The sequence below is a fragment of the Ovis canadensis genome, chromosome 11 (assembly GCF_042477335.2).
Source record: "Ovis canadensis isolate MfBH-ARS-UI-01 breed Bighorn chromosome 11, ARS-UI_OviCan_v2, whole genome shotgun sequence".
In the NCBI taxonomy this organism is placed as follows: Eukaryota; Metazoa; Chordata; class Mammalia; order Artiodactyla; family Bovidae; genus Ovis; species Ovis canadensis.
This window is the reverse complement of record NC_091255.1, coordinates 35919680-35944712: the sequence shown is the minus strand read 5'-3', so window position 1 is coordinate 35944712 and position 25033 is coordinate 35919680. Positions and strand designations below refer to the sequence as shown.

Below are 25033 nucleotides of genomic sequence, written 5' to 3'. Positions count from 1 at the left end.
GAAAGAAAGGCAGAGCCTCTGAGGTGGCTGTGCAAGGGCGCAAGCCAGAACCAACACCAGTTCAAGAGGTATGGAGTTGGGGAGCACGGAGACATTTAAAAGTAAGAAGTGAAGCAGAGGGGCTTCCCTGGTGGTCCAGTGGCAAAGACTCTGCACTCCCCGTGCAGGGGGCCTGGGTTCAATCCCTGGTCAGGGAACTGGATTCCACTTGCTGCAACTAAGACCCAGCACAGCCAAGTAAATAGATAAAATAAAATAAATGAAGCAGAACTTCTGGGTAAAGAAGGCAACTGGACCCACTGACTTTTGCTTCTCTCCCCAAACCACTAAAACAACAGTAAAGAATGTTTCATTTTGTTTAAGGCACAAGCCCACAAATACAAGGAGATAATGACTGAAAACATTTGAAACATGGAAGAGCAGATGGATAAGGAGCAGAAGAGTCCTCAGCTGGTGGTGGAGATGGCTAAGAACCCCCTTCAAAGGCTCGGGTCGGGGGCGGGGGGTGCGGTAACTCCAAGGATCTCAGGAAAGGAGTGATGGTGGGATTAAAACAAGCAGAATAGCTGAGAGTTTAGGAAGCAGCGCTACTCTGCAGAGTTAAGCAAGTTGCCTCTCCTTGCCCCAGCATAAGACTGAAGGCTTCTTGTCTGGGGAAGCAGTGCAGAGACAAACAGAGGGTCCCTGGACTGGGGACCCCAGGCCCAGTTGTAGGAGAGAGTAATGCACTGAAAGCAGAGGCAGTGAGTCACCATGTACACATGAATGTTAAGACCCCCACTTCCCCTTCCCACCCAGACACCAGTACTCTGGCACTGGGACCTATATCCTCCGGAACAGAGTTTGAGAGATGGTTTTCTGAGACCTCAGACCAGCCTAAATGGAAACGTGCCAAGGCTGATGACCTCTGGAGTCGCCAGGAAACAGCCCATCCAGACAGGCCTGCAGTTGAGAAGCCACCCTTCCTGCTCAGAGAGGTGCCAATCAGCTTTCCAGCCCCTGTCCCTGAAATACAATCAGACAACCAAGGGTCGCAGAACACTGCTCTCTGCCTCTCCTCGCACAAAAGGTGGGAGTCAGTTTAGTTCAGTCACTCAGTCGTGTCCGACTCTTTGCGACCCCATGGACTGCAGCACGCCAGGCCTCCCTGTCCATCACCAACTCCCGGAGTTCACTCAAACTCATGTCCACTGAGTTGGTGATGTCATCCAACCATCTCATCCTTTGTCATTCCCTTCTCCTCCCACCTTCACTCTTTCCCAGCATCAGGGTCTTTTCCAATGAGTCAGTTCTTCACATCAGGTGGCCAAAGTATTAAGAGTTTCAGCTTCAACATCAGTCCTGCCAATGAAAACTCAGGACTGATCTCCTTTAGGACTGACTGATTGGATCTTGCAGTCCCTTGGACTGCAAGACTTGGACTCTCAAGAGTCTTCTCCAACACCACAGTTCAAAAGCATCAATTCTTCAGCACTCAGCTTTCTTTATAGTCCAACTGTCACATCCATACATGACTACTGGAAAAACCATAGCCTTGACTAGATGGACCTTTGTTGGCAAAGTAATGCCTCTGCTTTTTAATAAGCTGTCTAGGTTTGTCATAACTTTTCTTCCAAGGAGTAAGCATCTTTTAATTTCATGGCTGCAATCATCATTTTTGGGGCTCACCATTTTGGAGCCCCCCAAAATAAAGTCTGTCACTGTTTCCATTGTTTTCCCATCTATTTGCCATGAAGTGATGGGACCAGATGCCATGATCTTAGTTTTCTGGATGTTGAGTTTAAACCCAACTTTTTCACTCCCCTTCTTTCACTTTCATCAAGAGGTTCTTTAGTTCTTTTTTCTCTTTCTGCCATAAGGGTGATGTCATCTGCATATTTGAGTTGGTATTTCTCCCGGCAATCCTGATTCCAGCTTGTGCTTCATCCAGCCCAGCGCTTCTCGTGACTTCGTTGGCAAAGTAATGTCTCTGCTTTTTAATATGCTATCTGGTTGGTTACAACTTTCCTTCCAAGGAGTAAGGATCTTTTAATTTCATGGCTGCAATCACCATCTGCAGTGATTTTGGAGCCCCAAAAAATAAAGTCTTACACTGTTTCCACTGTTTCCCATCTATTTGTCATGAAGTGATGGGACCAGATGCCATGATCTTCGTTTTCTGAATGTTGAGCTTTAAGCCAACTTTTTCACTCTCCTCTTTCACTTTCATCAAGAGGCTTTTTAGATTCTCTTCACTTTCTGCCATAAGGGTGGTATCATCTGCATATCTGAGGTTATTGATATTTCTCCCAGCAATCTTGATTCCAGCTTGTGCTTCATCCAGCCCAGCGTATCTCATGATGTACTGTGCATATAAGCTAAATAAGCAGGGTGACAATATACAGCCTTGACGTACTCCTTTTCCTATTTGAAACCAGTCTGTTGTTTCATGTCCAGTTCTAACTGTTGCTTCCTGACCTGCATAGAGATTTCTCAAGAGGTCAGGTGGTATTCCCAACTCTTTAAGAATTTTCCACAGTTTGTTGTGATCCACACAGTCAAAGGCCTTGGCATAGTCAATAAAGCAGAAATAGATGTTTTTCTGGAACTCTCTTGCTTTATCTATGATCCAATGGATGTTGGCAATTTGATCTCTGGTTCCTCTGCCTTTTCTAAAACCAGCAAGTTCACGGCTCACGTACTGTTGAAGCCTGGCTTGAATTTTGAGCATTTTACTAGTGTGTGAGATGAGCGCAATGGTGCGGTAGTTTGAGCATTCTTTGGCATTGCCTTTCTTTGGGATTGGAATGAAAACTGACCTTTTCCAGCCCTATGGCCACTGCTGAGTTTTCCAAATTTGCTGGCATATTGAGTGCAGCACTTTCACAGCATCATCTTTCAGGATTTGAAATAGCTCAGCTGGAATTCCATCACCTCCACTAGCTTTGTTTGTAGTGGTGCTTCCTAAGTCTCACTTGACTTCTCATTCCAGGATTCTGGCTCTAGGTGAGTGATCATACCATCATGATTATCTGGGTTGTAAAGAAGTTTTTTGTATAGTTCTTCTGTCTAGTCTTGTCACCTCTTTTTAATAGCTTCTGCTTCTGTTCGGTCCATATCACTTCTGTCCTTTACTGTGCCCATCTTTGCATGAAATGTTCCCTTGGTATTTCTAATTTTCTTGAAGAGATCGCTAGTCTTTCCCATTCTATTGTTTTTCTCTATTTCTTTGCATTGATCACTAAGGAAGCCTTTCTTATCTCTCCTTGCTATTCTTTGGAACTCCAAATTCAAATGGGTCTATCTTTCCTTAAACGGAAAAAAGCAACCAGAAGGGAAGGAGAGGGGATGGAGATGCAGAAAGGTGGCCCACCCCCGAAAGAAAAAACAAACAGAATTACAGCAAGCATCCTCAGAGAGAGATAAGAAACAAAGAGCGTCCGTGAGACAGAAACAAGATGCTATAAAAGAGACACGAAGAGAGCTCTTGGGAGTTACAAATAAAGCAGAAAAATTTTAAACCAAAAGAAAGATACAAGATAAATTTGACAGAGATCCCTCATAAAATAGAGAAACAGACATAAAGATGAAAGGCAAAGAGGATGTTGCATGAAAAAGAGAATCGAAAACTCTCTGTGAACAATTCTTTACATTGATTACATATTGGCAAGGTAATATCTGGGGAATACCGGGTTGAAAATTAAAATTCATTTAACTTGTTTCTTTCTCCTTTATTAAAAGTAATGCCAAATTTTTTTTAATTGTGTCTGTGGCCCTTGTCCTAAGTCCTTTGCCACCTCACACCCAGTGACCTGACCTTCTCCTCCCCACTCAGCAGCCACGCCCTGGAACTCATGTCCTACCACCTCTAAGGTCAGTCTCCAAGCAGATGGTCCCTCCCCAGCTCAGCTTCCTCGCCCATCCCAGTACCTGCACTCAAGTCCTCCCAGTCGACCTTTGATCCCATGGGGACGTTCAGGTCACTGACCCCTGGCCTTTCTTCTTGCCTGTTTGTCCCCTTCCACCTCCATCCCCTCCTCCAAGGACCCTGCCCGCTTCCGCTGCTCTCTCACCAGTTCCTAGTCTTTCACCTCCTTCTTTAGTCTAAGCCACCTGACCAAACCCCATCCCTGGCCCTGTCCACTCTCTTCTCCTCTAAGCCCACGTGAAGGTGGCCAAGCAAAGCTAGAGAAGATCACACGACTACACAGATCAGCAGGCTGCACGTTCAATGTCTCTGGTCCCAGCTGGCCTCTCAGGCTGCACCCCTAGGGTTTCCCCAATCTCCTGTCCCTTCTGTTCTCACAGGGACTGTTTGCAAATTCTCTGCTTTCTCAAACCTGGTCTGCTCCTCTCGCTCTCCGCAGAAAGCCCCACATCTTCCCTCAAAGAAATACGAAAGCCACCAGGGGAGAACTCTACATGCTCCCTGCTCTAAAACTTATAAACGTAACTGACCCCATACCTATAATTTCTTCCGTTTACTACAGAAGAGGCCATCCTTGCATCCAAGGTCAAGTCCTTCCAATCCAGCTTCCCTCTGCATCCTCAGACACCATCTTTTCCAGCTTGCCTACACTCCCACCCTACTCGTTCCTTCCCATCAACATTTAAATAAGCCAAGTTTCTATAATCTTAAAACAAAATCAAAACACCACCTACCCTCAACTCCACATCCTGGCACCACGCTGCTTGCCCCCTTCACAGCCTGCCTTCTGTGAAAAACTGGCCTCCTGAATTCCCTTCCTTTCTTTTCTTCTCGTTCCTCAGTCCCCTGAGAGCCACCTCCCACCTTCCCCTCTAAGTCTGCATTTTCAAAAGATGTTTAAAAATATTTATTTATTTGGCTGCATCAGGTCTTAGTTGTGGCACACAGGATCTTCAGTTGCCGCATGCAAGCTCTTAGTTGCAGCATGTGGCATCTAGTTCCCTGACCAGGGATTGAACCTGGGACCCCTGCATTGGGAGCATGGATGGAGTGTTAGCCACTGGACCATCAGGGAAGTCCCTAAATCTGCTTCCATCTAGCTTGCCCAGGATTCCTCATAAGACTTCTTGTAGCTACACTCTGAGAACCTCCTTGGCCTCACCCTCCCCTCTAAGCCTCCACATCCGGTGGCCTCCTCTCTGCCTCTCTCCCTGGCTTCTGAACCTCCGTGCTTCTCTTGTCAGTTCCACCTGTCAGGACAAGCAGCCTTTCTCTCCAGGGTCTCTTGGAAATCTCATCCAGCTGACTCGAGACTCAGCGAAGCATCCACCTCCCCCATAGCTCCCTGGCACGCCAGCCCCTCGAGGTCATGCACACCCAGCACACTAGCCCTGGGTGACCTCACCTACTGTGTGGCTGCAGCTGCTTCTCTCAGCTGAGGACACCTGCATCCATGCAGAGATGGCCCCACCCCACTGTCTGGACCAGAACACATGTCCTCCCTCGCCATGACTTTCCAATATCCAACCAAGCACCAGCTCCTTTGGATTTCATCACCAAAAACAAAGTTCGGGAATTCCACTTACTCCAAGGCAAGCATAGCTCTAATGCAATGATAAACTGCAACTGAGTTTTGGCCTAAAGTTGGGCGAAAGAGCGAGAGGTCCATCCCCAAGAATCACTGCTCGAGGGTTCCAGGCATTTACTGCCAAATGGGATATGGGCTCAGTGTGATTTCAAGAGAGGCCAGAAAGTGAATTTTTATATAAAATCTCCTGAATTATAAATATTGACAGATGGTTCAACTGAAAAATATAAGTAGGAAGGCTTCTGGACTGCTGGCCACATTCTTTCCTTGACCTAGGTGACAGTAGCAAAGGTGTTTATTTTATACCTATAGATTACATTGAACATGAAGGTTTTAAGTAATTTTCTATATGTACAATATGATCTTTCACAATTAAAAAAATGTTTTAAAAGGGAAAAACTGGACTTCCCTGGTAGCACAGTGGATAGGAATCCGTTTGCCAATGCAGGGGACATGGATTTGATCCCCGGCCTGGGAAGAGAAGCCCAGACAACACAACAAAGGGTAGCCCCTGCTTGCTTCAATTAGAGAAAGCAACGAAAGACCTAGTGCAGCCAAAAATAAAATTAATAAGCAAATTTTTAAAAAGGAAAAAACTATTTTAAACAAGGGAATTAGTTGTAAAAGGGACTGGGTACAAAATTAACTTATTAAAATCAAAGTTTTCCAATATAAAACCTATAACCAGTTCAATATTATCATGGAGAAAAAGAGACCAATGGTAATTAAAACAACAGAAATAAAATACCAAAAATTAAGAGATCATCCAAAGATATTAATATATATTATCACATTTCTTGTTAGTCAGTTAATATGTATGAAAAATATCTTATGAACAAAAGAACAGGACTTAAATAAATTGAAAGAAAAAAATGCTATTCTTGGATAGAAAAAACTCGATCTTAAAGATGTTCATTCTTCTTCAGTTCAGTTCAGTTCAGTCACTCAGTCATGTCTGACTCTTTGCGACCCCATGAATCACAGCACGCCAGGCCTCCCTGTCCATCATCATTCTTCTTAAGTTAACCTATAAATTTAACCCAATCTTGTTCCCCCCCAAAATATAGGACTAGAACTATTTGGGGAACTAAACAAAGAGATTCTAATGTACTTATGAGAAATAAATATTTAAAATATCCAAGAAAAAAATCTAAAAAGGAGAGTAATGAGGACAATAATAAAAACAATTTGGTCTCTACATATGAATAAACAGACCTATCAGAACAGGATAGTGAATCCCAAAACAGACATCCTTGGGAATTTGTTATACTATAAAGATAGCAGTTTAATAAATGAGATTGGGTCAACTGACTAGCCATCTGGGGATAGATTAAAAAAAACACAAAACCAACTCAAGTTGCATCTACACTTCTCTCCCTAAATCAAAATAAACTGAAAATTGGAGCCAAGAACCAAATATAAAGACAAAAATCACAAAATGACAAGAGAAAATATGTAATATTTTAAACAGTTTTACATCTTGAGTAAAAGTCATTTGACTTTGTAAATCTGTTTTCTTCTTTCTTTGAAAAAAAAAAAGAAATTACATTTTTTAATCACAGAGGATAATCTCAAGATACTCAAGATACTCTGATGAAGCTTTATATCCTGAATATCACCAAGATGTTATCTTAAAAGAACACTGAGGTGAAAATTTCAGAATATTTTGTGTCTGTTCTACTAAGCAAGCACTAAAGTAGCAATATAGGACATGACATCACAGTGCAAGTTTTCCACCTTTTGAGAGGAGTCTACCAAGGAAGGAAATTATTATCAAGAGCTCATTTGTGATATGTGCTTTAAGAGACTGTGGACAAAGAAATGCTGTTTTTCACACCTTGACAATCTTCACTGAAGTATGTGTTATTTTTGAAACTGTGTCAAAAGTCTTCAAAGTGAAGAAGGCTTTCTCAAATAGGAATGAACAGCAGATTACTGGACAGTTAAGCAAAGCCTCCAGTGTAAAGGAGAGCCAAAATGAAGGAAAACTGCTTTCAATCTAGAATTCCACAAAGGACTAACAGGTGTCAGGCAGAAAACAGTTGTTTGTCAATCATGCAAGAATTCAAAAAGTTTACCTCCCATGTACCGTGGAAAGCTACTAAAGAATGTAGTAGCTCCAAAATAAGAACATCAACCAAGAAAGAGGAAGACAAAGGAAAGGGGGAATCAAACAACAAAAGAGGCTCAGGGAAGTCCCAGAGTGACACCTGGCCTCAAAACCAACCAGCTGGGCTGAAGGAAGAGGACAAGGGAATTCCAGGAGGGATAGTGCTAAGAACACAAAATTGATAACATACGTGATAAGTCAGATAGCAAAGGAAAATATTATCCAAAGGAATTTTATTGGTTGGTCTGGAAAAATTAATGATAGTGAATAATGTGCTAACAAAAATAGTGAGGTCATTGTTAATTCCAAAAAGAACAAGTGTCATACAAGCAAGGAGAGAATTGGAACAACTGAACATGATTTGGCTCCACAGTAAACAATACTAACAGAGTCATATTAAGAAAAACACTGAATATCAGTTTAACCACAAATTCTAGCATAGCTATACCAGGAGGGTGGAGGGGTGTAAATACGTACGGGAACACTACTAGTAAGAGAATCATATTCTCTTATGTTCTTCAAGCTGGAGGCCTTGAATTTGACTCTGTCAAATTCTTGGTAAGCCCGCTTGGATACATACACTATCCAGTAGTGCACTAAATTTTTTCTTCATTTCCTCATCTTGACAAGACTTTTCCAAATAACTTTAAGCCAAATTATCAAATTTTAACTTGTCAGTCAATACGATGAATTTGAAAAACACCTTCCCGATGCTGAGTTGAAAACCCTACAAGGACCTTTTTTCACAGTGATGCTCAGGCTTAGCCAGAAATTTGTCAAGAAGTTTCTGGAATACAAATTTATTTTCCTGGTACATAAAATTTCTTAAAAAAAAAAAAAAAAAAAAACCCAGTCTGGGACTTCCCTGGTGGTCCAGTGGTTAAGACACTGTACTTCCAATGCAGGGGGCATGGGCTGGATCCCTGGTTGGGGAACTAAGATCCCACATGCCTCGTCATGGCATGGTCAAAAAAAATTAATTTTAAAAAATCAGTCTGGGGAATTTTTTTAAAAATATTTTGTTTCCTTGGACAAGTGCTCAGGCAATGGAGCCAGGGCAAGTAGGCTGACTGGGTTTGGTGCTGACAGCCCAGAATGAACTGACCTAATGGAGAAAGTGCTCTCAGACCAGAGAGAAAAGGAGGAAGAGGAAGTCCCAGTCGCAAAACACTGTCAGACGCCAGTGTCCCTTGTCTTTCCCTGGAGAAGTCCTGCTACACAGAGGAGTTGGCTACTTACACAGTGATAACACAGCTCTTTTCAGCCAGGGTACAGACGCCATCTGGAATATGTTTGTGTTAAGTGCAATCTGTAAGGCTGGTCTGGCTGTAAAATGTGGTAAAAGCCAATTTGGACTTCAGAGTTCAAATATTTGGGATGGAAGGTGGGACAACAAAACCCTTTGTAAGATAAGATCGGTGCTATTAGGGACTGGAAGTCTCCCAGAATAGAGGGAGAGTCAGGTAATTCTGAGGACAATCAGGGCATTTGAAGAGCACGCCTATTTCAAGACCTTATCTAGATCATGAGCACAAAAAAGTAGACTTGATAAAGTTATCTGCCCCTCGTTGGAGGCGTCATATTTAGAAAAGGTTTAGAAAAGCTGAAACTGTCTTGGATGTCTTTACTGGTTTAATGAGCCCAGACTTTTCAAAATCCTTCCCTGTGATCATGGTTTTTTGTTTTTCCCCCATACATTATTTACTGGATTGAGGTAGTTTTAGCTTAAAGCCACAAAAATGTAAAGCAGTTTATAACAGATCCCTCTAGACAACAACTGCCAAAGAACTGGGGTACCTCTTCTCTCTGGAAAAAGTGTTTTAGCCATTATTTGGGTTTCTGCTAAACCCAGGCCATAAATATTTGCCCCAAAATTGTCTTGTTAAGCTCTGCTATAAAGATTATGCAAACGGTATTTGAGATAAATATCCAATGTGTCTCTCGACAAGAGATGATCACGGCAGACAGAAAGCTGTCTCCTAAGCTTATTGGGGCTACATGGCCAGGTGCTAAGCTCAAACGTCAGGTGGATACACCGCGGTGGTGAGAAGGGAACAAGACTCAGGGAGTCCAGGTGAAAGCCCCCAGCACAGAATGTTCAGGACCCTGATGGAAACCATGCAACTTCTAGGTCCACCAGTAGTGGGTTGATGGATTAAATTATGGTACAGTCAAAGCATGGGAAGCTGTAAGCCATGAAAAGTAATTATGCAGTTCTGTACACACAGAATGGAAAATCTCCCACACATATTGTTAACCTCAAAAAAAGCAAGTTAAAAAATGTTGTTTATAATGAGATCCTGTTTTGTGTGTGCAGTGTGTATTTTTGATTACATGGTAATCACGGTTACCTCCAGGGAGTGGAGCTGTGTGCTGGATTTTCACTTTTTCCTTTATATTCTTCTATACATCAATCTCTCTCTCTTTTTTTTCTTTTACAGTGAGCATGCACTACTTCTGTTGTTTAAATTCTTTAATTTAAAAAGCAAAAAAAGATGGACTTCCCTGGTGGCCAAATGCCTAAGACTCCTCACTTCCAATACAGGGGGCCTGGGTTCCACCCCTGGTCAGGGAACTAGATCCCACATGCTGCAGCTAAAGACCCAGCGTTCCACAGCTAAGACCCTAAGACCGGGCACAGCCAAATAAATACATTTTTAAGTTAAAAAGATTCTAAAAATTAAAGAAAAATAACCATATGAAGCATATGAAGTGGGGGGAACATGGAGTGATAAATATACATATATATATATGTATACACCAAATCTTTAAGAGTGGTTATCTTTGGGGGAATCTTGTTCTTCCTTCTACTTTTCTGCATTCTGCAAATTTTCTAAAAGGATCAAGAATTTTATAATAGAAAAAATCAAATAAATCATTTTGAGAACACTTCAGATGTATAGAATAGTGTGAACAGTATGCTACTATTCATATTAAAAGGTACTTAAGAGATTTCCCTGGCAATCCAGTAATTGAAACTTCATGCTCCCAATGCAGGAGGCTTGGGTTCAATCCCTGGTCAGGGAACTAAATCCCACAATTAAAGATCCCTACATGCTGCACACCACAACTAAGACCCAGTGCAACCAAATAAATAAATATTAAAAATAAATCTTATTGTTGATTTATAAGGCCATTTTATAGAATCCTCAAAAAAAAACCATGAGCCCTATCGAAGCAGATCTCGACACCCCTCTCTGGTCAAAGGCCTATCTCAAACCTCTTACCCTCTGGTCTTCACACCCTGCTTGTCACCTGCTTCCTGATCCATGTGGCTTCTCATCTCTCTGTCCTCACTTCTGCCTTCCCCTCACCCCTCTGACCTGACACTAAGCACTGTCTCCCCGTCTTGGTTATTTTGCTTCAAACATCATGTGTCATCTCCCAGTTAGGTTGCTTTTGGCTCCCAGGACAGACACACTCAGTCTCTCTGTCCATCTCCACATAGGCCGTCTCTGGCAAAGCCCCTTCCACATTTCCCCCAACAAATAAGGACATTCCATGAGTTAAAGTCAGTTCTAGAAGCCTGGGAAGCCACTCTTACTATAGGGGCTTGATGATGATTAAGGAGCCCAAACCGATCAAGAAGAAAGTGACTTCCTTCCTATTAGGAAAACGTTGTCATCAGAAGGGTCGTCATCTCTGTAGACAGCCGCCTTACTAAGTTCCTTCTTTATTCTCTCTTCTGCATCTTATCTGGGAAGGAGGCAGGGCTCCAGGGTATAACAGTTCACTTACAGAGCAACAGGGGGCAAGGACATCGTCACTGGACACACCTGTGCCTATCTTGGTTCTTAGCACATGGAAGGCACTCACTATGTATTTTTGAATGACTAATGAATAGACTGGTTAAACTGAAAACCTGGTGATATGAGACTGTCATGATTCTACAACTGTAGGAGAGGGTGTAACCTGAGAGCCCCACTGACTCTCGGGAAAGCTCCCTCGGTGGCTCTTGGTTGGGACGATTTCGCTGAGCCACCGTGGCCACCTAGTGGCAGGACACCTACATCACTGGTGTAGTAGGTGACAGTGGATTTTCTATTTTCAATCAGTTTTTTGTTTTTTTTTTTTAAGACTAAGAAGTGGGAGGAAACATATTACGGGGTAAGAGAGAATCAGAGGAATGGAGAGGAGGAACCAGGAGATGGGAATTAAAACTCTCAGGAGGGTTGGGGAAGGGAAAGGCGCCATAGAAAGGACGAGCAGAGCAGGAGAGGGGCAGGGAGGGTCTCCTACTTGTCAAAGTTCACGTCCAGCATGCCCGCCTTCTCCTGGCTGATTCGTAGCAATGGTGTGTCCAGCCGCCGAATGCAGTCCTTGTCCAGAGTGGCTGTCCAGTCTTGGAAGGTTTTTCGCACCAATTCATCAATGGCCTGAACCATCTGCTGGTAGGTGTGCACACTCTCCTCTCCAGTCCCGATGTGGGGCAGGAAATGAGCATTGGAAAGACACTATGGAGGAGAACCAGGGACGCTGGGATCCACCTGCCACGTTCCTCCGTGTTATCATCGCCCTGAGAGCCCTATTCCCCTCCCCAACACACACACCCCGATTATATGTGTAAGACAGGGACTACTCGGAGGGAAGGGGGAGCCAGAGAGAAAGGTGAGAGGAAGACACCAGGCTCAGCGAAAGAGGTAGTCAGAAAGAAGACAGGGAAGGGGAAAGTGCGAGAATTTGGAGAGGAGCACTGTCATATACGGGCTTCCCAGGTGGCTCAGTGGTAAAGAATTCACCTGCCAGTGCAGGAGACCAGGAGACATGGATTTGATTCCTGGGTGGGGAAGATCCCCTGGAGAAGGAAATGGCAACCCATTCAAGTATTCTTGCCTGCAAGATCCCATGGACAGAGGAGCCTGGGGGACTACAGTCCAGAGTCGCAGAGTCGGACACAACTAAGTGACTAAGCACACATCCACACATTGTCATACGTACACTACCGTGTGTAAAATAGATGGCTAGTGGGAATCTGCTGTGTAACACAGGGAGCTCAGCTCCGAGTGCTATGATGACCTAGCGGGGCAGAATGGGGGCCGGTGTGGAAGGGAGGTTCAAGAGGGAGGGGATATATGGATACACATAGCTGATTTACTTTGCTGTACAGTAGAAGCCAACACAACACTGTGAAACAATCATACTCCAATAATAAAATATAAGAAGAAAGAGAAGCACAGACATTCAGCTTGAGAAAAAAAGTTGGAAAAAGAAAGTCAATTACAGGAGGTGAAGGATATAAGAGACACAGGGTCAAAAACAAGCATGAGCCCTTCCTCAGGATAGGCCAGTTCCTCTGACACGCCCCTCGCACCCACTTAGTCTCAGGTCAGGAAACCTCTCCAGGGAGATGCTCTGGACTGACCCGCAGGGCTCCCACCCACCAGCCTGGGGCTCAGCCTGCAAACTCTGTCGTGGCACCGAGAACAAGTTCCGGGAAAGGCCAGGCTTACGTTCATGACTCGGTCGATGCGACGCCGTAGGATGCGCACCCAGTGGGCCTGCCCTGAGTACTGGGCCATGTAGGGCTCCAGGTAGGGCCACTTCTTGTTCAGCTCACGGTTTACGAGTGCTAGCTCACTATTGAACAGCATGTAGAGGTCCACGGCCTTCTTGTCATATGTTCGCTTGATGGCCTGACGAAGAAGAGGAAGTAAATGACATGACCAGGGATATGGGGTCCCTGCAGCTCCCCATCCTGGAAGAAAGCTAACCCCCTGCCATGGTAGTCCTGCCCACAAGCCCTCCAGACACAAGGGGAGGGGGTGGGCAGGGACAGAGGAAGAAAAGAAGCGCTGGCAGTTTAGGGCATGGGCGAGAGCACAGATGGAGGTTGGACAGCATCTGGAAGGACCAGGCAGACGTGAAGGAAAGCTCAAGTGAACCAGGGGTGGAGGAAGGAAGCTGGTGGGCAGTCCCACCTCTCGGGCAGAGAGCCGGTGGAAGGTGTCCAGCAGCAGCACCCCGTGCTCCACGTCAAGGACTAACTCGAAGGCCGAGGTGATCAAGTTCTGAGTCATCACCTCCAGGTCCTTGACTCCAGCCCGGAACCTGCACCGTTAGAGGCGTGTCGAAGGGTGGGCGACGTCTCCTGGCCCCAAGAACCTCCCCTGAGTGCAATTCCGATGTTTTATGTACGGAGGGCATCCTCAGTGTCGGCACTGAGCGCTTCACACACAGGAATCCATTTAGTCCTCAGAACAACTCAGTGGGGTAGGCTGTATTGCTAACTGGATTTTATAGATGAGGAAACTGAGGCCCAGGCTGGTAGAGCAATCTGCCCAGAGTCATGTTAACTAGTCTGTGGCAGAACCGGGATCCAAGGCCAGAAAGGCTGGCTGTGGCACCCTGCGTCTGAGCAGCCCCGTGAGCTTCCCCTGCTCGCCCCCCGTTTCTGACCTGCTGCCCCCATACTCCGCTCTGCTCTCCCCTGCCCCCCTTCCCTGTCTATGGAGGGGGTGGTCTGTGACCCTCTCACCTATTGTAGTCTTCGTGCCAAGAGGTGTTCTTGACGTCCAGGATGCCCCCTCGGACGGCTCGCAGCACGTGCAGGTTTCTGTGAAAGATGTCCTCAATCTCCAGCAAGTTCCGTGTTATCTGGGGCCCCTGGGCACCGAAGAAGCAGGGGAGGGGACCTTGCTTTCCATCTTCCCAGCGGGCAAAATGGTACTGACAGTCACATACCTGCAAAGAAGTCAGCATGAGGCTTCCTGCCCTCCTGTCTGAGTCTTCCTGTCCCAAGTTCTTTGGTTTAGCTTGTGTTGTGGTTGTTCAGTTGCTAAGTCATGTCCCACTCTTTACAACTCCATGGACTGCAGCACACCAGGCTTCCCTGTCCCTCACTACTGGTTTCGCTTAAAATGGCTAAAAATCTAAGGAGAACCCACCAGATGCAACGGGCTTCTGGGGTGAATTTTAGCTGCACAATGAAATATGAAAAAAATTTGGCCTTGGAGTACAAAATGAAGCAGGGCATAGGCTAATAAGAGTTTTGCCAACAGAATGCACTGGTCATAGCAAACACTCTCTTCCAACAACACAAGAGATGACTCTACACATAGACATCACCAGATGGTCAATAACAAAATCAGATTGATTGTATTCTTTGCAGCTGAAGATGGAGAAGTTCTATCAGCAAAAACAAGACTGGGAGCTAACTGTGGCTCAGATTGTGATCTTCTTATTGCCAAATTCAGACTTAAACTGAAGAAAGCAGGGAAAACCACTAGACCATTCAGGTATGACCTAAATCAAATCCCTTATTATTATACAGTGGAAATGACAAATAGATTCAAGGGATTAGATCTGATAGACAGAGTGCCTGAAGAACTATGGACTGAGGTCCGTGACATTGTACAGGAGGCAGTGATCAAGACCATCCCCAAGAAAAAGAAATGCAAAAAGACAAAATGGTTGTCTGAGGAGGCCTTACAAATAGTTGAGAAAAGAAGAGAAGCTAAAGACAAAGGAGAAAAGGAAAAATATACCCCTGTGAATGCAGAGTTCCAAAGAATAGCAAGGAGAGATAAGAAAGCCTTCCTCAGGGATCAATGCAAAGCAATAGAGGAAAACAATACAATGGGAAAGACTAGAGATCTCTTCAAGAAAAATTAGAGATACCAAGGGAACATTTCATGTGAAGATGGGCGCAATAAAGAATAGAAATGGTATGGACCTAACAGAAGCAGAAGATATTAAGAAGAGGTGGCAAGAATACACAGAAAAACTATACAGAAAAGATCTTCATGACCCAGATAACCATGATGGTGTGATCACTCACCTAGAGCCAGGCATCCTGGAATGAGAAGTCAAGTGAGCCTTAGGAAGAATCACTATGAACAAAGCTAGTGGATGTGATGGAATTCCAATTGAGCTATCTGAAATCCTAAAAGATGATGCTGTCAAAGTGCTACACTCAATATGCCAGCAAATTTGGAAAACTCAGCAGTGGCCACAGGACCGGAAAAGGTCAGTTTTCATTCCAATCCCAAAGAAAGGCAATGCCAAAGAATGCTCAAACTACCGCACCATTGCACTCATCTCACTAGCAAAGTAATGCTCAAAATTCTCCAAGTCAAGCTCCAAAAGTACATGAACTGAGAACTTCCAGATATTCAAGCTGGATTTAGAAAAGGCAGAGGAACCAGAGATCAAATTGCCAACATCTACTGGCTCATCAAAAAAGCAAGAGAGTTCCAGGAAAACATCTACTTCTGCTTTATTAACTATGCCAAAGTAACAAACTGTGGAAAATTGTTAGAGATGGGAATACAAGATCACCTTACCTGCCTCCTGAGAAATCTGTATGCAGGTCAAGAAGCAACAGTTAGCACTGTACATGGAACAACAGACTGGTTCCAAATAGGGAAAGGAGTACATCAAGGCTGTATATTGTCACCCCGCTTATTTAACTTACATGCAGGGTACATCATGTGAAATGCTGGGCTGGATGAGCACAAGCTGGAATCAAGATTGCCAGGAGAAATATCAATAACCTCAGATATATAGATAACACCACCCTTATGGCAGAAAAAGAACTAAAGAGCCTCTTGATGAAAATGAAAGAGAAGAGTGAAAAAGCTGGCTTTAAACTCAACATTCAAAAAACGAAGATCATAGCATCTGGTCCCATCACTTCACGGCAAATAGATGGGGAAACAGTGGAAACAGTGAGCGACTTTATTTTCTTAGGCTCCAAAATCACTGCAGATGGTGAATGCAGCCATGAAATTAAAAGACATTTAAAAAAATAAAAAAAATAAAAGACAATTGCTCCTTGGAATAAAAACTATGACCAACCTAGACAGCATATTAAAAAGCAGAGACATTACTTTGCTAACAAAGGTCCATCTAGTCAAAGCTGTGGTTTTTCCAGTAGTTGTGTATGGATGTGAGAGTTGGACCATAAAGACAGCTGAGCACCGAAGAACTGATGCTTTTGAACTGTGGTGCTGGAGAATACTCTTGGAGTCCCTTGGACTGCAAGGAGAACCAACCAGTCAATCCTAAAGGAAATCAGTCCTGAATGTTCATTGGAAGGACTGATGCTAAAGCTAAAACTCCAATACTTTGGCTACCTGATGCGAAGAACTGACTCATTGGCAAAGACCCTGATGCTGGAGAAGATTAGAGGCAGGAGGAGAGGGGACAACAAGAGGATGAGATGGTTGGATGGCATCACTGACTCGATGGATATGAGTTTGAGTAAACTCCAGGAGTTGGTGATAGACAGGGAAGCCTGGCGTGCTGCAGTCCATGGGGTTGCAAAGAGGCGGACATGACTGAGCGAATGAATTGAACTGAACTGAATGGAGGCAGTGATAACAGGCAAGAGTCTCTGAGCACAGGATGGTGGCTAGGTGCACAGCCATGTGATAAGAACCAAAGAGGCAAGTTTTGTGTGTAGCCTCACCCCCAGCCCCAGCTCCCTCGCCCCTGGGCCGGGATTCTGGAGCATCTGCTGTGGGCTCTGTCTCCCTGACAGTCTTCCTACCTCGATGAGGTCCTTGCAGCGTTGTACAAAGGCATCGACCTGGGCAAATATGCTGGTCTGGTCTAGGATCCAGCCCCGGGTGGAGAACCTGTTGTGAGAAAGACTGATCAGTTGGAAGCGGGAACATGAGGCATTTACCTCCCCAGGCCAGGCTAGAACCAGGAGTTCTGGTTCAAAGGGAGCCTGAGAAAATGAGACCCCTAGAAACAGTTTTTCTGAACGCCAAGTAAAGAAACACAAGGTGAGGAGAGCCAGAGAGAAAAAGAAAACATTTTGGTTCTAAGAAAAAGTTTGGTGGTGGTGGTGGTGGTGGTTTAGTCTCTAAGTCATGTCTGGCTCTTGCGACCACATGGACTGTAGCCCTCTAGGCTCCTCTGTCCATGGGATTTCCCAGGCCAGAATACTCGAGTGGGTTGCCATTTCCTCCTCCAGAAGAGAAAGTTTACACACAATTAAACTTTAGACTTTAGAGCCAAGGAAGGAGGAAAAGACCAGGAGGGATTCCTGGGTTGAGGGAGGGGAGGTTACTTAGAGTTCGGAAGACCCAGGACTGAGAGCTAGAATATCTGCATCCAGAGAGAAAACTCGGACCATGTAAAAACTCTAGGAAAAAAAAAAATTCAGTCCACAGGCTTAAAGTACAAGCAGAAGGGCTGGAAATCTCCCCGCTCCAGGAGTGACAAGCGGTAACACACAGGATGTCCAGGTAAGTCGTACTGGGTATGTGTCTGCACAGCCCGAAGGTAGTGGTCCTTCCAGGAGTGACAGCAAGAGATGCAGCCTTGTAGGTCCTCCTTGCTAGAGATGACGTAGCCCTCAAAGATGCGGTCCAGGGAGATGGCATGGCAGCACAGGCGAATGATCTCATTGCTCATCTGCGGGAGGAGTCCCGACAATCTCAGTTCGCAGCCTTAGTTGCACTGACCCTCTCTTGGAGCCCCCGAGACCATGCCTCTTGATACCCATGGCTCCTTTCATCCCTGGTCCTCCACTGCTCGCCTGGTAGCACCTCTGGGTTCCACCTTATTTGCCCGCCTCATTTCCAGCCAGTGCTCAGCTCAGTGCCCTTTCCCCACTCTTTGCCCCTCCCCCAATGAAATATGCCGGGTTCTACTCCTCAAAAGCCAGTGTTCCTTCCTATATCTGCCTCTCGCTCACTGCAAGGTCCATCTTCGGCAATGAGAAAGAGCAGGTCTTTCCTTCCTGTACAACTCAGCCTGGGAGTCAGTCCTTCCTGGCCCCCTCCCTGTGCTCCATCAACACCTCTTCACAAAGACCCCCTCTTCCCATCTGGGCTTCATCCATCTGGAAGCAAAGTGTCCAGTCCAGGTCCCAACTCTGAGCCTCACTAAAGCAGATGATGCAGGCAAAGGGCCTGTGGTCTCTGTCCGACCTGAACGGCATTGCTCACTACCTTTTCACCATAGATCTGCCCAGTGAATTCCACCTTCTCCAGAAATCTGCGTGCTATCAACATGGCCACCCCCTCACCACCCTCTGTCCCACCCTCTGCAGACACACACCTTCCGGAAGAGGGAGGTCAGTCTCTCCCGAGTATTGTAGTGGGGAGAGTTGACCCAGATGATACGGATGAGGCTGATGAGCCTCGGGAGTTTACTAGAGATGTCCTTTGGCCGCATGAATGCCAGTTCCTGGTAAGGCTCCTTCAGGATCGACAAGAAAGTCAGGTTTGACTGTGCTTGACGAGAGCCATCCTGGTAGTAAAGAGAAATCAGGAGAAGACTTAGCTCCTGGAAAGCACAGGTTCAAAGCAAGTGCTTCTGGTCCTTCTCGAATTCCAACCGATCTGCCTTTCCCAGGAAGTGTTCCCAGTTAACGCTACATAGACCTCATCACCCCAGGTCTCTGCAACCCTTTGGGACCAGAGTGTGTGCATGCCTGCTTTTCCTCACTGACTAGTTTCTAACTCAGGTTACGTGTCAATTCCTCTAGCTTTTCCCCTTGAACTAAGAACTCTGCACCAAGGAGACGCTCAAGAGCTGTTGATCAACTGACCGGACATCACTTGCATTCATCCCACCTTATGGCTCCCACCATAGCCCCCCTTTCACTACCTTGTTCTCAAAGAGAATTTTAGACTTCTCCCTCTAACTATAGCTCAATCCCCTTAAAGTGTGTTGGTGCATGCATAATCGTGTCCAATTCCATGCAACTCCATGGACTGTAACCCACAGATTCCTCTTTCCATGGAATTTTTCAGGCAAGAATACTGGAGTGGGTTGCCATTTCCTACCCCCAGGGGATGGTCCCGACCCAGGGATCGAACCCATATTTCTGGCAGCTCCTGCATTGGCTGGTGAATTCTTTATCACTAGCGCCACCTGGGAAGCCCCAAACTCCCTTCAGTTCAGTTCAGTCACTCAGTCATGTCCGACTCTTTGCAACCCCATGGACTGCAGCACACCAGGCCTCCATGAATATCAGTTTCAAATTCCTGCTAGGAAGAGATGGCTTCTCTCTCTGTATTTTACAGATATCTCTGATCTCTGTGTGTCACAACACTAACATAATCAGCTTGTCATATTATATAAAATTTAATTTTTTAAAAAATTTTGTTCTGACTATGCTGGATCTGTGTTGCTGCGCAGGCTTTTCTCTAAATTAGGCAAGCAGGGGCTACTCTCTAGTTGCGGCACACTGGTTCTCATCGCAGCGACTTTTGTTGTGGAGGACAGGCTCTAGGGTTTGGAGGCTTCAGGAGTTGCGGCTCCCAGGCTCTAGAGCACAGGCTCAACAGTTGTGATACAAGAAGTTAGTTGCTCCATGGCATGTGGGATCTTACTGGATCAGGGATCGAACTCACGTCTCCTGTATTGGCAAACGGATTCTTTATCGCTGAGCCACCAAGTGAAGTGAAAGTCACTCAGTCGTGTTCAACTCTTTGCGACCCCATGGACTATACAGTCCATGGAATTCTCCAGGCCAGAATACTGGAGTGGGTAGCCTTTTCCTTCTACAAGGGAGCTGCCCAACCCAGGGATCACACCCAGTTCTCCCACATTGCAGGCAGACTCTTTACCAGCTGAGCCATAAGGGAAGCCCCTAAGCCACCAAAGAAGCCCTCAAATATAAATTTTTAAAGTGTTTCTTTTGCAGCTCTCTTTGCTGAACTGGATGGGTTCGACTTTGACCCCAGGCCACACAGTCATCTCTTTTGTGTTAGCCTTCCTTCTCAGCTGGATTGTGGGGGTTGGGCTTCTAGAGGGCACTCAACGTAGTACATTTATTAAGTAACTAGATGTCTCCCTAGTTAAACTATAAGCTCCTTGAGGCCTTGTGTTCTACTACTTTTATACTATCCCACAAGCCCAAGTGCAAGCACTGGGTGCTTCTATCTCTGCGTTTGATGAATATGTTGACTCTCTCTTCTTAGAGCCTTACATTATCCCCACCACTGGGCACTTTCTGCCAAGTCTGCATCCTTCGATCCACTCACAAACCTGGATCTGCTGGGCCAGCTTCATGAAGGGAGCCAGATAGGATGACTTGGCGAGACGCAGGATGGACTCGATGTGCTTCACTCCCGGCTTCACCAGCTGTTTGCTGATGCCAGACAGGTCCATGCATCGGTTGCGCCAAAACTCAATCTCCTCCAAAGGACCTAAGTTTTCTCCTGTCTCCACCGACTCCTGGGCACTGAGCACCTCCTTTATCTGCCGTGTCCAGTGGATCATGGAGGCTGCCGGGGAGAGGACAAAACCTCTTGCATTTCCTTGCAGCGCTCCCCACTTTCATCCTTCCCTCCACCCCCAACAGAGCCCTCCTAACCCACCTCCTGTCCCAGCCTCTGGGCTGCCCCTCCCTACTCCTCTCCCTCAGAAGCCCCGACACAGGAGCAACGCCAGCCACTCACTCTCTAGTCGCTGCACCAGCTCTTTGTCTTTAACCACCACCTCAGGCTTCATGTTCATGGCCTCTGTGGGGATGTAGAGGACGGTGTGCCCCTCCAGCTTGTACCGAGTGTCTGAGGAAATGAAAGAACCAGGAGAGTTCACAGAGGTTGATGGGTTTATGCCACCCTAGTTCCTATCATGGCTGATGATCCGGGGCCCAGGAGCTATGTGCATCTCAGGAGAGCAGGCAGGAAAAACTAGGACTCATGCTTTTTTGACATCAGGAAAATGGCAGAAAGCAAGAGGGAAAACCTCGTTGAGATGTCATAAGAGACTGTCATAAAATGAGGTCTGAGAGCAATACAATGGCCTCAACACTCTCTTTCAGGACACATGCACTCCCCTGCCACCCCCACACTACCTCCAGCTTCCCTAACCCCACATGTACTCTTGGAAATTTCCAACTCTGAGCAAGTCTGGGCAACTGTTGGACCACAGAAAACTGTATCCAGATTAGAAGGCACACTGCGGACCCTGTGTCATTCATTCAGCAAACACATTCCAAGCACCTACTCTGTGCCAAACAACGCAGGTACTCAGGATCAATCTCTCACCTGCCTCACTTGCTCAACTATTGGTGGGGACTGGGGAGACAGCAGGCACCCCAGCCATTCCGCTCACCTGTCAGGCAGGCCAAGAACCTGTGCAGGTGAGAAGCAAAATGATTTCGAATGCTCTCGGGCCAGGTTGTGTTTTTAAAGATCTGAGGGGCAAAGACACCACTGAGCAGCCGAAGCAGGGCTGGGATGTAGGCACCCCGCACTGTCCCAAACTGCACCGTCTCCTCAAAGTTCTCTGGAGTGATGGGGACCGGGGCTTGGCGAATGAAGTAGACAATCTGGTTCTGGGTCTGCATTGAAGACAGTAGAGCAGAGTTCAGGGTCCATGCTATGCTATGGTCCATAGCAGCCATGCTACCCAAGGGAATCTGAAGCTTCAGTCATGAAACCCTGGTCGCATCCCCTTAGCATATCCTGATCCTTCTCCAAATATAAGAAACACGAGATGTTTCCTGTTCTTGTCAGGGACACAACAGTTTCTGTATCCAGAGGGTTGTGGAGGAAATACAGAGAGCACTCCTTGAGGGTAAAGACTGTGTATTCTCTCTAGAACCTAGCAGTGACTGGGACATACTAGATGCTCCATAAATGACAGATGGATGGCTAAATGGAATGAAAAGGATATAGGAAAAGCAGAAAGGAGATGGACTTCCAGGGAAGTCCCTCCCCTAATTTTTCATTTATCCTGCAGTTTTGTTTATGCTGAGTTTTTATTGTTGTTTACATTCAAAAATGTATAGCTTTCATGTTGTTAAAACTTCTTAGTTTCTGACTTCTACATGGTTAGAAAAGTCATTCCTACTCTAAGAACAATTTCACTGTTTTTTTCTTTAGTGCTTTTGTAACTACTCTTTATAATTTATTTAACTTTAAAAACTGAAAATAAAGTACAAAGAAGAAATTCATAATCATTCATCTTCCCATTACCCAGAATTAAATTTTGACATTTTGTATTTATTTTTAAAAGATTAACAACTATTATTTTTGTTAAAATTATGTTAATTATAAATATCTGAAACAATGCAGAAAAGTACACAGATAAAAATTTAAATGTCGTTAAAATTCCACCATGTAGACACTAATCATTATCATTAGAGAAAATATTATTCTAGACATTTCTTGTAGATATATATACAGAAAAATAAAAAATTATTTCAAAATAAGATCATGCTATTTTTAATTAAAAGTATTGAATTAAATGGAATAAAAAGACATTGATAAATTGTTGAGCTCCAAATAAATGTTTCTTTAGGTGTAAGAGAGATTTCTTCCTAAAAGACCCCTTTCTAAGGTTATAAGAAAGATTATGAAAAATATTAAGAGGTTAGTTTTCTCCAGGATTCCCTGGTGGTCCAGTGGTTAGAACTTAGCCCTGCCATTGCTGTTGGCCCAGGTTCAACCCCTGGTCAGGCAACTAAGGTCTCGCAAGCCAAGTAGCTAAAAAACAAAGGTTAGTTTTCTCATTACCTTTCTATTTTAACTTCAACTGACTCACCGCTTTGAAAGGTAGGAACATGGGCATGCAGCCTCATACTTTCTCTCATTTTCTTATCACTTCCCAATTTTTGTTATACTATTATTTGGACATCCCTTCATCTAGATCCACTAATTGTTAACATTTTGCCATATGTGTGCATGACTGCACTCTCTTCTCTCTCCATCTCTGTCTCTCATCCTCTATCGCTCTGCTGAGCCATTTCAGAGCTAGTAGCAGACGTTATAAAACTACACCCTTACATACTTCAGCATATGGCTCCTAAAAGTGAGGATATTCGCCAACACTCCCCAAACTAATTATCACACTCAGAAAATTGAACTTCATTTAATACTTTACATAATACACCATTCACATTCAAATTTTCCCAGTGGTCCAAATAATGTCATTTACAGCTGCTTTCTTCCCACCCAGGATCCCATTCAGATCACACAAGGTTTCTTTCTTTCATGACAGTGATATTTCTAATACTCCGGGCCAGCTGATTTTCAAAATGTCCCTTAATTTTAATTTATCGGATTGTTTCCTCATTACAAGTTAAATATTCTTGGCAGGAATACCACATAGGTGATGTTTCCAAAGAATTAATTTCCCTGAATGTAAGCAGCTTAACTAAGACATGTGTTGACATTAAACATCATGTAACAAATTTTTGTGGAATAAAGTATGTCCTTTCAGTTCCCCCATTCAGTTCCTTCAGCAGTTCAGGGAAATTCTCTGTAATCTATTTTAAAATTTATATTTTGTTTAGTTAGCTGGCTCCCTATGTTAGATTACCTGTGTCTGTCTTTCACATCTATCAACTTCTAATTGTATTGTCATTGGTTTTTTATTTTCCCTACACTGTAATTATCTCAAGCCTCTGTTCTATGTCCATTCATATTTTCAGCAATAGTTATTCAGTCCCTTGCTGTTTCTAACCTACTAGTTTTAACATGTAAACATGCTGCTTTATTTATTTCAAAAATCTGCATTCACTCTTTTATTTCATTCTCACATTTTATTGTTTTGCTCAGCTTTTTAAAAAATTAAATTCTTATTAAGCCGTATTAAAACATGATACTGGTGTGAAAAACTGCCTTCTGTTCAGTTACATTTTCCTCATGTGCATGCTTTGTTCTGCTGTCTTTCTCCCCTGATGTAGTATGCTTGTAGTTGCCCTGCAATTCCTTTTCACTTGCCTCATGCTTGCTCCGCTCTCTGAATTCATTCCTCCTGCTTTCAAGTACTGTGGGTGACTTCCTGACGTCCCACTGTGAAAGCCCACTTTGATTTCCCCCTTGAAGTTAAAGTGAAATGACTGGGTATTTTACGTTCCATTCACTTTTCTCTAGATTAAAATAATAGCGTGAGGGGATGAGTAGGTAGTTAAGACCAATTTAAAACAGTGTAAAATCTTTGTTAAAATGCATAGGCTCTTTCTCTCTTTTCAGATTTTGTTAAATACTCTGAGGTTCACTCCATTTCACTGCTGGTGGTGGTGAGGAGGGGTGTCCACTATTCCTGCAGGGAGAACGGTTTCCTTAAATCAGTGCATAGACCTTTCATTGGTGCCCACTTTCAAAGTTTATTAGATCAGATTTTGCTTCTTTCCTAGTTTGTTTACTCTTGGGTGCTTGTTTTTGTTTGTTTGTTTTTCTGGCTTTACTTTTTGCTATTGTTCCAAGTATTCAAAAGAAATAACTTCTTAAGGAAGTTTTTCAACTGTCCATCTTGACCTAGAATACAATTAAATCCGTGATCTATGTAGAATTTATTTCCTTTGGGCTGTGCTGGGTCTTCACTGCTGCGAGGGTTTTTCTCTACTTGTGGCGAGCAGGGGCCTCTCTCTAGTTGCGGTGCATTGGCTTCTCACTGCTCTGACTTATCTTGCTGTGCAGCACAGGCTCAGTAGTTGTGGCACCTTGGCTTAGTTGCTCCTTGGCATGTGGGATCTTCCTGGACCAGGGATCAAACTGTGTCTACTGCA

At 44.6% G+C, this 25033-nt stretch overlaps 1 protein-coding gene across 1 annotated transcript in view; it reads right to left on the bottom strand.

The window, feature by feature from the left end:
* DNAH2 (dynein axonemal heavy chain 2) overlaps positions 1-25033 on the bottom strand; it is a 104444-nt gene that overhangs the window by 64632 nt on the left and 14779 nt on the right. Inside the window, exons 5-14 of the mRNA XM_069542841.1 lie at positions 21631-21859; positions 20970-21080; positions 20557-20795; positions 18619-18810; positions 17813-17970; positions 17096-17183; positions 14081-14286; positions 13524-13653; positions 13056-13238; positions 11845-12059 (exon numbers count right to left, since the gene is read on the bottom strand). Coding sequence (XP_069398942.1) covers positions 11845-12059; positions 13056-13238; positions 13524-13653; positions 14081-14286; positions 17096-17183; positions 17813-17970; positions 18619-18810; positions 20557-20795; positions 20970-21080; positions 21631-21859 — 1751 coding nt within the window. The remainder of the gene's footprint in view (positions 1-11844; positions 12060-13055; positions 13239-13523; positions 13654-14080; positions 14287-17095; positions 17184-17812; positions 17971-18618; positions 18811-20556; positions 20796-20969; positions 21081-21630; positions 21860-25033) is intronic.